The sequence below is a fragment of the Leptodactylus fuscus genome, chromosome 7 (genome assembly GCF_031893055.1).
Source record: "Leptodactylus fuscus isolate aLepFus1 chromosome 7, aLepFus1.hap2, whole genome shotgun sequence".
In the NCBI taxonomy this organism is placed as follows: Eukaryota; Metazoa; Chordata; class Amphibia; order Anura; family Leptodactylidae; genus Leptodactylus; species Leptodactylus fuscus.
The window spans coordinates 110,334,575-110,350,225 of NC_134271.1; the positions used below are offsets into that span (position 1 = coordinate 110,334,575).

Sequence of the window (15,651 nt, forward strand, 5' to 3'; positions counted from 1 at the left end):
GTTATATTTATAGCCCATTGAAGATAACCATAAGGCTGATGTTTCCATATTGTTAATAACAGTAGGTAATAGTGTCCTAATTATCTCCCCCTTATAGGTAATGGTGCCCCCCTGCACATAGGTAGGTAGTAGAATCCTAATTATCTCCCATACAGGTAACTTTCCCCCCATAGGTAATAGTGTCCTAATTATCTCCCCCTTATAGGTAATGGTGCCCCCCTGCACATAGGTAGGTAGTAGAGTCCTAATTATCTCCCATACAGGTAACTTTCCCCCCATAGGTAATAGTGTCCTAATTATCTCCCCCTTATAGGTAATGGTACCCCCCTGCACATAGGTAGGTAGTACTGTAGAGTCCTAATTATCCACCCTACAGGTAACTTTCCCCCCGTAGGTAATAGTGTCCTAATTATCTCCTCCTTATAGGTAATGGAGCCCCCCTGCACATAGGTAAGTAGTAGAGTCCTAATTATCTCCCATACAGGTAACTTTCCCCCCATAGGTAATAGTGTCCTAATTATCTCCCCCTTATAGGTAATGGTGTCCCCCTGCACATAGGTAGGCAATAGAGTCCTAATTATCCACCCTACAGGTAACTTTCCCCCCATAGGTAATAGTGTCCTAATTATCTCCCCCTTATTGGTAATGGTGCCCCCCACAAATAGGTACTGTCCTAATTATCCCCCCTCACAGATAACAGTACTCCCAAAGGTAATAATGTCCTACTTGCCCCTCCACATAGATACCATCCCCGGTTCACGTCATGAAGCGCTGTTTGAGGCTGTTGCCTCAGGTTGCTTTATTACAGACGGAGCCCTGGGCTCCGGGCCACAAAACATAAGGTGGCGGGCCTTGTGATTGACACCAGTTCCCTACAACTACTCATGCCTACTACTTAAAAGTGACATTTCTTGCTGTGGCTGTCTTTCAGAGAATGCCTAGCTACGATCCAAGGAAACTTGGTTGGCAAACAGCTCTTGAGAGTGTAATTGTAGGTTCAATAATCTTGATAATAACAAACCTTTTACTTGATAAGTGGCACATGCATGAAGGTACATAGATAATCTTAGTTTGTACAAGAATATTTGGATTGTACACACCTCTATTTTTCTTTCACGCCTGAAACCAGTGGAAATTCTTTACATTTTTATGGAGAGGTTAAACTGTCTGACAGTGAATGTCAGTGGAGATTTATTTTATTCTTAGCTCTTATAAACTAAGCTGGGGGCAAAGTGAGTGGTCTCAGGGCTCCAGGCGAGAATTAGTGACCTCAGTACACAGGCGTGAATGTCTTTTAATGTGAGCCCATAAAACAGCAGTGTCAAAAGCTTCCAGTGCTACAAATAGAGGTTTAGATCCCAATAAGCGAAACATACAGTGCAGTCCTCAGTTATAAGCAAGGAGATACTTCTAAATAAAATCTCACTAGAACCTTAAAAGAACACTGAGAAGGCTTCTGGAAGTGATCCCTGGATACATCAAAGACATTAGACTTTCCTAGCTGTCTATTACAGCCTAATGATATATTACACCATTGCATATCAACAGAAGGACACGAAAACATAAGGAGGCTGTACAAATAGGAATATAGATAACGGTCAGATCCAATACAGCACAGCATTACAGGGCTTTTATCTCAAAATACTCATGTCTAAGAGCTATGTTACATCCTCATAATGTTCCTTACTTAATATGATGACAAAATACATATACACCTATAGTACTGACCATTAAAAGAGGTTTCTTTTACTATTTCTAAATGTTCTAAGACACTTGTGCTGTTGGTTTATATCACAGTCATATGGGTTTGTGATTGGTTACATAAATATCTGGTCCAATACACTGTTTGGTTACTCCTAGCAGAAGCAATATAGTGAATCACATGCTTCACTGGTCCGTATATGCCTGTTTTCATTGCCTTTTCATTGTGTATTTGTCCTTTGTACATTTATGAATTGTAACACTTTATGGTTTCATGTTGAATTTCATTCAAACTCATTAACTCTTTAGGACTTACACTAAGCTATAGTATGATTATACACATCTTGGCATTATTATCTAGTGACCCTTCGCCTATTTCATTTTATTGTCTTTCATATTGACTTTTTAACATATTTTTTTGGATTACACACAGATTTGTTAATGTTACACTGTGTTTCGTGTTTGTATTTGGCGTTTACATTTAACAACTTTGTAGCATATCCACCGAATATATGGAACATTGTGGCTGTCATGTGAAGGATTGTTGGTAACAACAGAAAAACAAATACAGCACCGCGTGGTACCTAGTGCATTACTACTATCGGGTATAACGACAACCTTAGTAATGTGAAAAACCGCTCCCCTTATGGGGTTGTGATAAAGTCACGACCTCCTGAAGTCCATATCAATAATAGTAACAATCCAGATGGAATCAGGTATTCACAGGATTATCTGTCACCAGGACGTTCTGTAAATGAATAAAGGGGAATCAGGAACCACACCAATCTCATGGCCAGAAATGGTGAGGAGAAAATATATTTGTGCTTACCAGGCTGTCTTCCAGTGAAATCCTTTATTCAAAATCTCAACACAACGTGTTTTGGGAACACAACTATCTCTTTCTCAAGTGTACAATATCATACCTACCTATTGTAAACTTGAGAAAGGGACAGTTGTGGTCCCAAAACGCGTTATGTTGAGGTTTTGAATAAAGGATTCCACTGGAAGACATGGAGCATGGATTTATTTTCTGCACACCATTTCTGGCCATGAAATTGGTGTGGTTCCTGGTCCTCCTTTAACCATGTGTGGGATTGTGGCTTTCATGGGGGTTAACTCTGTTTGTCATTTGGGATATGTGATATAGAATTAGGAAGCCAAGGATGGCAAACCCTGCACAGTCATGTTTAGAACCAAAAGAAGTCTTCCTGCTTGCCTGGGCTAGATGGAGTATTGAGAAACAACTACAACTATGATAGGTTTCAACTAGGTTTACATGGCCAGTATATGGTAATTCAGATAACCATTAAAAACTCTTCCACACATATGTATGAACAATATTAATCTTTTTTTTTTTTTTTTTTTAAATAAAATCTCTCTTCTGAAGCTGCCAGGTACCAACCTCTGCCTAGGGGCTCCTTTAATTGCATCATCTGTCTTCATTCGTCTTACTTTACTATGTGCGATTGTATTTGTCATTCTAGAAATTTTATTTATATTCCATGTTATAATTTTATACTGTGTCCTGCTGCGGCGATCAGTTTAGTAATAAAGCCAATATCCACATCTCTTCCATATTCATAAGAGGCTCCTACTCAGACTATTGTTCTCTGTATCTAAGTGCCATGACAGGTGAAACGTCAAATAGTAAAATATTATGATAATTGTGCTATTTATTAGACTTATGGTCCCTGAATTATTTTTTTTTACAAGTTATTTCTATACAATCTCAAAATTTTACTGGTGCATTTGCCAGTAGGGACCAATCCATAACATTATTATAAGTAATATTTAATTATACTAGTAATTCTTTAACCCTTGATGTTAATGGGAGCTGACGTAATAGTGCCCAACCATTATACGGTGTACATAGGTATCTGCTTCCAGCTCCATGCTCTGTATGGTAAGGGGATTGAATGAAGCCTCAAACAGCTAACCATGTGGGCTCAGCCCCATTAAAGTGCAATATTTTCCCATCTTACCACTAAAGTTAAATGTTAGAGGTTAAAAAGGGAAACATGTGGTACTACCAAGCCACCCTGTTTCTCTAGTAGGGTCATATATCTCAGCTTTATACATACTCTTTTGCAATTCCATTCGATCCAAGTTTATTTCAAATCTAGCCACTTTCCTAAATATCTCCATCCCTCCGATTGAAATATTACTGCAGGCGTAAAGGAGCTGAGGAAGAATAACCATTTTTATCAATGCTACTTTGTAAGCGTTCGATATATCCATCTTGTTCTGAATCCCCAATTTTTCTTGTTCTTCTCTAATACAGGAATCAAATTAAATTCCACATACTTTCCTTTTACTTTTGGATGTCCATGTCCATCAGACTCAACTTGGGATCTAATAATAACATCGTGGCCTTATGCCAGTTGATCTCCAGTCCAGCGAATGTTCCAAAGTTTCTTATAATCGGCATACATTTTCCTCTCTGTTATCCAAAGATAACAATAGATTGCTTGCATAGAATAAGATCCTGTGCTCTCTCCTCTTTGTTTATTCCTGTTCCAACTTCTTCCTTAGTATTATTATCTATAGTGAAAGGGGCTCTATCACTGGGAAAAGTCATTTTTAACTACCGTATATACTCGAGTATAAGCCGACTTTTTCAGCACATTTTTCATGCTGAAAAAGCTCTCCTCGGCTTATACATGAGTCAGGGTCCACGGAGCACAGAAAACTGGAAGGACCTGGAAGGGGGAGGTCCTTTAGTGCTACTACTCTGTGATTGGCTTGTCATGAGGTCACGTGACTGTGATGTCATCAAAGGTCCTGTAGCCACTGGTATGTAACATCTGCAGATAAGCTTGAGTCTAAATCCTAGTAGCTCCGCCTACACCAGAGTCTTATCACATGGTCATGACGTCATCAGAGGTCCTTTAGCACACTCTCGTCAATTTTTCTTTTCCGTCCACATCTAGGGAAGTTAGCCACAGTGCCATGAGCTTTAAACTTCTTGATGACACTGCGCACAGTAGACAAAGGAACATTCAGGTCTTTGTAGCCTTGAGATTGCTCATGCTTCCTCACAATTTTGCTTCTCAAGTACTCAGACAGTTCTTTGGTCTTCTTTCTTTTCTCCATGCTCAATGTGGTAAACACAGGGACACAGGACAGAGGTGGAGTCAACTTTAATCCATTTCAACTGGCTGCAAGTGTGATTTAGTTATTGCCACCACCTGTTAGGTGCCTCAAGTAAGTAACAGGTGCTATTAATTACACAAATTAGAGAAGCATCACATGATTTTTCAAACAGTGCCAATACTTTTGTCCACCCTCTTTTTTATGTTTGGTGTGGAATTATATCCAATTTTGCTTTTTGACAATTCTTTTTGTGGTTTTCCATTGAAGACAAATTAAATGAAGATAATAATACCAAAGAATTTGTGATTGCAATCATTTTCTGGAAGAAAATGAGTATTATTTGACAGAATTGCAGGGGTGCCAATACTTTTGGCCAACACTGTATTTGTTGAAACTGGACAACTCCTTTAATAAAGTCCCTGACTAGCGCGAGGCACATAAATTATTAAGAGGCTTTGGCAAATATAACACATCAGTATTATAGAGTGAGTTCTAATAAATTTGTTGGGTGAAGGTATTCCAGCCCTGGCCCACATTGCTCTCCATCCCACTCGATTTCACAAAAAGTGGTGAGCGAGGCACAGATTGAAAGACATGGCACATCTATCACACCCCTCTATGTAAGAAAACTGATGTAGATTGGTTAATACATTTCTTTCAATTTGTCAATTCATAGTTCCAAAATCATGATCTGGGGATAATTCTGCAACAGGTATCCGCTTACTCCTAATAACTAGTTCTCGTACTTGCAGTGCTGCAGTGGTTGCCACTCTGGGTCCAGCTGTTCTCATCTTTGACAGTCAGCTATTAACTTTATATGTAGTTTCAGACTCATTTCCGTTTCAGCCATATTTTCCCTTGAGGAAAAAAGTATCACAAACAGCTATTCCCTGATATACCAGCAAAGCAATGGTTTCCTCACTTTGGGTCTGAGCTGTTCCAGATGAATTAGACAAGATCTGTCCTATACACAGCCAGTTTCCTTATTTGCCTGACACAAATAAAACTACTGCATGCCTAATACACACTATTACATGGCCTTCACATCAATCTTACTATTCCCTAAATATGATCATGTAACCTCTGTGCTGTTTTGTTCTTTCAGTGTTAGTTTTTTACATATAATACTAAAAATCTGAGAAAATTGTATCGTATAGTAAACCACTGTAACTTTGTTGTATAAAGCATACAACTTTAAATAACTGAATAGTACAGGTTATTATATGAAACTTTGTAATATATCTTAGTAAAAAAAAATGTATCCTCCACTTTTCAGGCAGAGTTACTTCCTACATATTAGTGTATAAAGAGGGGAGGGGAGCTAGAAAGACACCAAAATAATTGCGGCTTTTACACTCTGTTACGTTGAATGCTTTTAATACTGCCAGGTTTGTAGATAAGAGGCTACTAGTGCACAGAATGAGTCAATAAATCAATTAACCAGCCAGCGGGAGAATCCCACTCCCTCTTCATAGAGCTCTATGTGAGGCTGAATACGGAGAGAAATATAATGTAAACAAGCAGTAGTATTGAAGACAAGGAGCATGAGACCAGCTTAATAAGTGGAGAAGAAAACAGATCTCCATGATAAGATATATTACAAAGTTTTTTAAATTTAAATGCACTATTCATTTATAAAAAGTTGTTTATAACTTGAGGTACAATTTAAGTAAAACATATCAAAGAAAAGCAGAAGTGGCTACATTGTTGTCGTTTTTTTCCCATTTTAATAAATCACATTAAAAGAATGGATAGCATCATCGTATATTGACCCAGTAGCCACAGACCCAGTTCAACACTGAAGACCTCTTAAGTGCTATACTGTGCTCACGGTGACCCTGTTCAGCTGATGCCCAGAAAACAAAAGATGGATTTCAAGTGCTTACAGTTCTATTGGCTCTGTTAATACAGCAGGACAACGTGATGATGAATTTTTACTGGAAAGGCCACTGGCAACATTGAAAAGCACTTAGACAATATCTAATACAAGGAACAAATATCCAAAATGCATTTAGCTCTATTTTTCATCGCAATGAATTAGAAGAGTACAGCTATGCTAACAAAAAGTTTTTATTTCTAAAGTATCCCTTTTTTGCTGCACCTATAGTAATATATTTTATAGTAGCATAGATAACAATTCTGAATAACACAGATGCTGGGATGCAGGGAAATCAGATTTCTGCCATTGCTTTTTTTCCACATCTATAGCCTGTAAATGGAACCCATGCTGTGTCTGCTGAAGGATATAACGTGATAATGGCCATGAAAACACATGCATTTATCTCACTTCCACGCGACTTCTTAAAAGGCCAGGAGAACCTCAGCTGTTTGTGTTCTCACAGGTTTTTTGGATCCTATGAGTTTGTAAAGGTGTTATTATGGATCGACTTTGATTCTTATTGACTATACTTATAGACCGCTGCCTGCCCTGACCAGTATTATTTTTCCAGTGTTGCATGGACTCTGCCTGCCCTGACTATCCTCATGACTGCTGATTTTCATACCATGTTTACAAATCATCGGCAAGTTGGCCGTTGTTACCTATGGAGACGCAACCTGAGCGCCTGGATTTCGGGTGCTGTCCTGGTTATCAAGAGGTATGTCCTGACTTCCACTCATCTATGTCCTCTGGACACAGAAGAGTTGCATACAATGGAGAGGCCATCACCTCCTGGTTCATCATTCAGCCCGTATCTGCTCCTGGAAGCAAGGAAAGTGATCTAGTGCTATCACTACGTCAGTCATGTTGCTCCTTAAAGCCATTGGCATTATAGTATGCAAGCTGCAATGAGGGGGCATTATGCTGCATAGGACACCTTAGTGGGTATTATACTGTGTCGGGACCATTAAAGGGGCTTTATACTGCAAGGGGGAAACAAAGGGACTGAGTGGGATTTGACAGGGCCAAAGAAGGCATGGATGAGGTTAGAGTCATGGCTTAGGATGCATAAATCAGCCACAATGTGCAGATTTTGTCCCTCTTTCGGTCTTTTGAAAGTTGGGAGATATGCAAACATTACAGGATATTTAATAAATTCAATTTTAATATTGTCATGTACTAAAGCTCCTGTCATGTTTAAGCCCCTGTTGGTTAAATATACATAATAAGTGTGGTTATATGTCCCAAAAGTTACAGTGATATGGAGCCTTTAGAAATGGAGGCTATCTTATGGGATGTTGGCCAATCTGTATGCCTCTCCTATTCAGAGACTGTATGGAGATTTATTTTCAGATAATGCTCCATAGGGGATAAAATATAAACTAAATTAGTTCTTGAAAAATAAGAAGGCATGTGACCTCTGACCCTCAACAAGAGCAGTCACAATCCATTATTGCTGGAAAGAAGGCGCACACACCCAGGTGATGACAGTTCTGTGTATTTCTCTTCCATCCATCTTGTGTATACTGCATTTCTATGTTGTTGAAGAAAGAGCTGACATACCATTCCAGTAAAATATCGATGGTAGAGGAATAGATTTCCTTTGTATAAATATGGTGAAAGTGTTGAGAATAATTGTGTGGTATAAATAGATCTATTTGCGTTCCAAATGATTGACTGTGAGTGAGTAAGAGATGACATCATACTGCCACGTCAGGCCAACTGTTTTGGTCACGATGTTCTCAGATGTGCCAACTAAAATTACATTCAGATCAAAGCTTATGCAGCACAGAACCTGCACTGCAGTCAATGGTCCCGGGCCCGCTCCCCTGAGCCAATTCAATTTTATTAATGGAATCATAAGCTTTCTCCTTTACATAAGCAGCCAAGACATAGCACACTGCAGCAGTAATGCTCAAAGCACAGAAGAAAAGTCCTGCAATGACTCGCTATTGATTTTCTGTCCGATTTATGTAAAGTGGTTAACAATATGCTACTTGTGAATGGAGTACACTGAATTGGATCTATGTTTACTACTCAATATCCTAGAGACCTTTACAGCCACGTAGTTATATCTTATGTATGGTCATCTGGATTTGTGGATTATTTTAATGCAAACCAATTCTGCCTATCTACCTATCTATCTATCTATCTATCTATCTATCTATCTATCTATCTGCTGGTCAAGGAATAAAGTATCCATCACTTTTCCTTCTATTGTGAAGTGCTGCCTGTTTTGTACTTGCACTGCTGGAGGATTGGTGGCGAAGTCCTGGGGATTTGCTCCCACTGTTTAATCACTGTTCTGCTTTGGACTTTTTTTTGCTATCTATCTATCTATCTATCTATCTATCTATCTATCTATCTATCTATCTATCTATCTATCTATTCACAACAGTGTAAGAATGTATTTGACCCTACCATCTATTTATGCTGAATGTCCACTTCCTACACTGTTACTTACCTCTCCACGATCCGGGCAGGATTCGGCCTAGTTGTTTGACGTCTCATGACCCCAGCTTGTGTCCCAGGTCATGTGACGTCTGACGTCATTGAAGATCGACTACTTCGGAGGCCGACAGCGTTGGAGCCGGGAGATAGGTGAGTAACAGAGTTTTTTAAATGTTTTTCTTCCCCTGGGTCTCCGATTATTATACTCTGGGGTCTGAAAAGACCCCAGAGAATAATAATTGTTGATGGGTGTCCACATTGGGATATAATACTGTGTGCAGGGGCCACTATGGGGTACAATACTGTGTGGAGGGGCCACTATGGGGGATAATACTGTGTGGAGGGGCCACTATGGGGGATAATACTGTGCGCAGGGGCCACTATGGGGGATAATACTGTGTGCAGGGGCCACTATGGGGGATAATACTGTGTGCAGGGGCCACTAATGGACATAATACTGTGTGCAGGGGCCACTATGGGGTACAATACTGTGTGGAGGGGCCACTATGGGGGATAATACTGTGTGGAGGGGCCACTATGGGGGATAATACTGTGCGCAGGGGCCACTATGGGGGATAATACTGTGTGCAGGGACCACTATTGGGCATAATAGAGCACGCAGGAATGTGTAGGAGGCGGTCGGTCGAGGTCTTCGGCGTCAGTGTTGGTGGGGGGGGCCATGTCAAAAGTTCGCCACGGGGCCCCGCCATTCCTAGTTACGCCACTGTATCTATCTATCTATCTATCTATCTATCTATCTATCTATCTATCTATCTATCTATCTATAGTACTGTGCAAAAGTTTATGGCAGGTGTGCAGCAAAAGTAAAAATGATTTCAAAATAGAAGTGCTAATATTATTTATTTTTGTCAATTAATACAATGAAGTGAATGAAGAAAATAAAAAGTTAAATCCAACGATGTTTGGTGTCATCACTTTTTGCTTTCAATGCAGAATCAATTTGTACACAGCAGGGAGGTTGTTCCAAACATCTTAGAGAAGTAAGCGCAGATCTTCTGTGGATGTTGCTTGACCAAATCCTTCTGTCTCTTCATGTAATCCCAGACAGACTGGATGATGTTGCAATCAGGGCTCTGTAGGGGCCATATAATGTTTTCCAGGACTCCTCCTCCAAAGGATGATCACATCAAATATTGATGGCATCAACACTTTTACATCTGCTTAGCAGATCTGTTTAGCATGCAAAAAACGGGTGACCATCTGTTTACATAGACATCAATGTAAATATAAAAAAAAAAAAAAAAAAATCCATTTCTGTCTGTTTTTGGGGCAGGCAAAAAAGTATGGTATACTATGTTTTTTTGTCCTACAATAGAAATGGATCTGTTTTTTTTTTTCAACATTGATGTTTATGTAAATGGCTGGCCATCTGTTAAATAGGTGTGCTAAGAGGATAGACTTCTATTTTCTTCATTTCTTTAATTGACAATAATAAATTATTAACACTTCTATTTTCCAAAGCATTCTTACTTTGTAGCATAATTTTCCAAAGTGTGTGTGTCCTCTTTTCTCAGTAGGCTTTAGGTCCAGTATGACGATTGGCACGTCCTTGAGATGTGACTCACCTGTTACCGGCTGTTGCGTCCTTGAAGGGTGGTAAAGTTACACTGAGGTTTGACTTCTTCTCATGCATTGTAGCTATTAATGTTTGTGCTATGGACTCTTCTACTGAGTAGAGGGACAGTTCCAGATGACATGTACCAGAACTTCTAGGATACAAGGGACTGTGGAGTCGTGATACAACACAAATATCTCGTAACTGTGTCTGACTTGTGTTCAGAAAAAGGATTCCATCTACAAAAGAGAGTGATAAAGAAAAAGATTTGTCTCTGAAATAAATACTGAGCAATGGAAATTGGAAAATCTTTCATACAGTTCCTGAACTATGTACCCTGAGGCATCCATACTATACACTTATTGAGAGAAATGTATTTTATTCTACAGTATATATAGAGAGAATGACCCTAATGCCCTATGCACAAGACCGTAGATTTTATCCATAATTGTGGATAAAAGTACAGACCCGTTAATTTCTATGCTTTTTGGAAATCGCAGTGTGTCCGCTCTGTGTATTTTTCTGCAATGTGTGGATGAGACTTGATAGAATTCCCACCATTTTGCAGGAACTTAAGGCCCCACATTGTGGAAAAGCTTTCTCAGTGCAGATTTAGCTGTGGTTTTCTTGAGCCAAAGTCAAGAGAGGCTTGAAATGGTATGATAAATATATAGCAAGCACTTATACTTCTCTCTTACGCTCAATCCACTCCTGGTTTTGGTGCTAACAAAACATACCAAAATCTGCAACAAATAAGAGCTACTTTTCTTCAATATGGGACCTTGTCATGAAAGTCAGTTGAGGTATGACATTTAACATGAATGGGAGATATTGAAGTGATATGAATGGGACAGATTGAAGAGTTGGGCCTTGTGTACACAACAGTAAACAAAACAGCCATATGATTGCTGTTTTTGTTAACAGATGTCACATGGACTTTTTCAGAACAGTGAACGTCTGTGGGAATATTCACACATTTAACAGACTGAACAACTTTTGTCAAAAAACAAACAAACCCCATGATACCCTAATCTTCACATTCTAATAGACTCAATAGAAATCAATGGATCCATTTTTAATTTCTGTCATGATGGATTTGCATCCAAGTAATAGCCATTAAAAAGGATCAGTGAATTCTTATTTTAAAGCACCATGGAATTAATGATGCTATATAAATAAACAATAATAATAATAATAATAATAATAATAATAATAATAATAATAGTTTTAATGGACAGGTAAAAATTGAGGACAAAAACAATGACATCTGGGAAATGGATGAAAAATATATGATATATAATGATGGGAAGAGAAGGGAGATGGAGCGTACTGTGAGATTTGAGGTTGTGCTAATAAAACTTAACCTTTATTATATAAATAAATAAAAATTAAATTCTCATAAAGTATATGCTGTGGGCATTTGCCCCTCTGTATCCGGTAATTGTGCCATAAGATTGACATCTCAAGGGTTATGTAAGGAAAACAGAGTTAAGCCTCCCAATTCCCTATATATTTGTATAGTATTACACTATATTGGTCAATTAATTCAGAGGGGGTGCTATTTATATATATATAGAGAGAGACTTCTCCTGGGGTATATTATATACTGCCAAGAATGAGCTGTATATTTATGTGGTATGTAATGTATCAATCAGCTGATTCCAGGAGGACTCGGTATATTTAGAGACCATAATTGTGATATATTGTCTGCCATCTTATACTAGCCGCACAGATATGCAGAGAAAAAAGATATTATACTGCCAACAGTGAGCTAGCAATTACTTCCAAGCAGAGCAGGCAAAGTAAACCACTATGTTCATATCTGGATCCCAGAGGGAGTGGCATTGTTACCTATCACAAGCACTATATACGTTTGATGCCGTGCACCTCCAGTTTGGATAAGCAGCAAACAAAGCTCCACTCAGACGAGATTCACACAGAGGCCCCACATGGCATAAAATGGGGTCTTAGCCTGAAGGGGGATGGTGTAGAGGAATGTGCTCTGAAAGACTGTTCATCCCTCGCTTAGTTTCATTGAACATGTATGGCCAGGAGGAGCCATTGCAGTGGCCATTATGGGTGAATGTGCAAAAACATCACTTAGAAGTTTGTTGACTCAATGGTTGTCTAACCATCTGCCTACTTCTATGTAATATATATGGACCAACTATTAAAGGGCCCCCAGACCTAATGCCCAAAGACTATAAAAGAAAAGGGTATACATAGGGTTTGTAATATAACTTGTGCGTGTCAATGAGAGATGCTTTAGGAGTTGTGTTCCTGATATTTTTCACATTCGATGCTTTAAGCACTTTTACATTATTAGACGCATCCTCTAGGGGCCTACATAACTTTTCTTGATTCAACCACTTTTAGTAATAATTTTATTGTTAGTCTTTTGTTTTTTGTTATTTAACCTAAAAAGCATAGATTTTTACCAGAAAACAACAATGTACTTTTGTGTTATTTATGAGTCTGTCAAAATACTGTTCTCTGTAATTCTAGGAAATCATAAAGTAGGTTTATGTGAAAACACATTCTAGCTACAGATGTCGCTTCATCATTATATACATTAAATGGATAATATCTGCACCTAGAATCAGAAGATCACTGGTATATACAGTACAAGCCCTTGAGGTACTCTTTGCCTAGAGTTTTCTTAAGAACATGCACATTTCTTTGAGTGTGCATTCTGTGCCTGGAATCCAGTTGCCCTGTCTTGGGGTAGGCCAGGTAAGCGGGGTACTACAACAACCCTATGAAGCTTCTTTCTACAGAATACAACATATTCACTAGAATCCCATCCCCTTTTGCTGTGACTGGAAAACGTGAAGTGTTTTCTGCAAATCAAGGTGTTTACACCACATGGAGTTCCGGTATAAGATCTTAGATATTTTCTATTACTTTTGTAGCCACTCTTGGCAAAATTTGCATCAAAGAAAGCAGTTTTTCCATAATGTGGGACCTTAAATATGTCCAGAGGGCTCTATGTATAAATCCTATATCTATGTACTAGCATGTATAAACATACAATGTCTTCTATAACCTATAACCACCAAAATCAGTGGTTGGGGATAAAATGAGAGCATTATATAACCTGCTTTTAGTGTTACAATATACCAGTGCGTATTTTCCATCTGATTTTAGTAGTAATATAATACCATAAGGAGTTTTTGTAATGAGTAATCCCTTTTTTTCTGAGAACCTTCTCTTTTCTGCTCATACACAGCAATGCAATAAATATGTTAATAATGAAATCCACTTTTACTCTGTCTGTATATATTTGCATGGTGAAGATCAAGTGATACACTTGCTGTCTCTTACATTATCATGCATTATATTCTTGGCAACCAAACCCTGCAGATCCCTGGCTCTCCTAATTGTTTGGGAAAATCAATTGAAAACAGAAAAAAATAGAGAAATGAAAACCTAGAAACGGAAAACATTTTAAAATTTCAGGAAATACAAAAAAAAAATTAAAAAAACAACAACCTCATAGTCTTGCCTACCATCAAGACTTGCATCTGTGGGCTTGTCCTCTAGTAGATGGGTCTGTTGTTCTGGTGTTAATTCCCTGACCCCCATTTGCACCCAGTGCGGTCTTCCATCAGTACTTGTAGAGGAGTTCCAAGGACAATGTGTCCTAAAGTCACAGGATTCTCCTGTAATATGGAAGAGACAGAAATACAAGTTGGAGAAAGTAACAGATGAACAACAGTAATGTTTATGCTAGCCATCAATGATAAAATACAATATATTGCATACAATATACAGGGTTTAAAACTGGATTTCCACTTTGGCTCATAATGGACCATTTCTGTAATGTCCACATGGTCTAATAGGGCCAGTGGCTGTCCTAGCTTCGGAAGGGGGGTGGGCATTTCAATTTTTGCCTCATCAGCTAGAATTTTCTCTGGGTTACATTTTTTTAATGGACTCTTACAGAACATAAAGAACAGAAACAGCACAGACTAATAGCAGTCTATGGGTGCTTTAGTAAAAGTGTCATCCAATGTTCCAAAAAACCATGTTTGACATCTGCACCTAGTCCCATGGTCCTCCTGTGTTGGTTTCTGAGTCTTTTTTGCATTTTACTGATCCACTCCCTTATAGCACCCTTGGTTATAGGAGCCACATTTTGAACAGGATGGCCCGCTGCAATGGTCTTAGTACTTCAAGAATCAAACAAGCTTTATTGGCACACCCGAATAGATATTTGTCATTGCCAAAGGTAGTAAAGTGTGTGTGGGGGGGAGAGAGTTGGGGTTGGGGGGATAGTGGTGGGTGTGAGGGGGTGGGGTGGGTGATTTGGGGTATAACAGTCCGTGGGGTCTCATCTTTTTCTTAGTTGGTGATGGCTATATGGGGGGATGGGTGATTTGGGGTACTTACAATACAAGATCTACAATTCCCCTGTCTCATCTCTCCTCATTACTGTGGATGAAATCTCATATAATCAATGATATGTCATATTCTGTGAGTGGTCAGAGCTTAGAGGGGGCAAAATAAATATGAGAAAAACAAGGGGCCACACGGTGGCTCAGTGGTTAGCACTGCAACCTTGCAGCACTGGAGTCCTGGTGTTCAAATCCCACCAAGGGCAAAAAAAACATCTGCAAGGAGTTTGTATGTTCTCCCCGTGTTTGCATGGATTTCCATCCCATATTCCAAAAAAAGACATACTGATAGGGAAAAATGTACATTGTGAGCTCTATGTGGGGCTCACAATCTACATTTAAAAAAAAAAAAAAATGAGAAAAACAAAGGACACCCTGTCAGAGATGTCAACCTGGGAGAGCTCTTCAGAGGGTGATTTGTGAATGGGAAATCAAAGCAAAAGTAGGAATGGCTTTTTTTAAAGAGATTCTTTCATTAGAATTTTGTTTTAAGCTAAGCCCACATCGGAATAGCCTTAAGAAAGGCTATTCATCCCATACCATTAGATGTCTTC

General features: G+C 38.9%; 1 protein-coding gene across 1 annotated transcript in view; it reads right to left on the bottom strand.

The window, feature by feature from the left end:
* The window catches only part of LTK (leukocyte receptor tyrosine kinase), a 113,306-nt gene that overhangs the window by 47,650 nt on the left and 50,005 nt on the right, over window positions 1-15,651 (bottom strand). The window contains exons 3-4 of the mRNA XM_075280852.1: window positions 14,210-14,362; window positions 10,711-10,939 (exon numbers count right to left, since the gene is read on the bottom strand). Of these exons, the coding sequence (XP_075136953.1) occupies window positions 10,711-10,939; window positions 14,210-14,362 (382 nt within the window). The remainder of the gene's footprint in view (window positions 1-10,710; window positions 10,940-14,209; window positions 14,363-15,651) is intronic.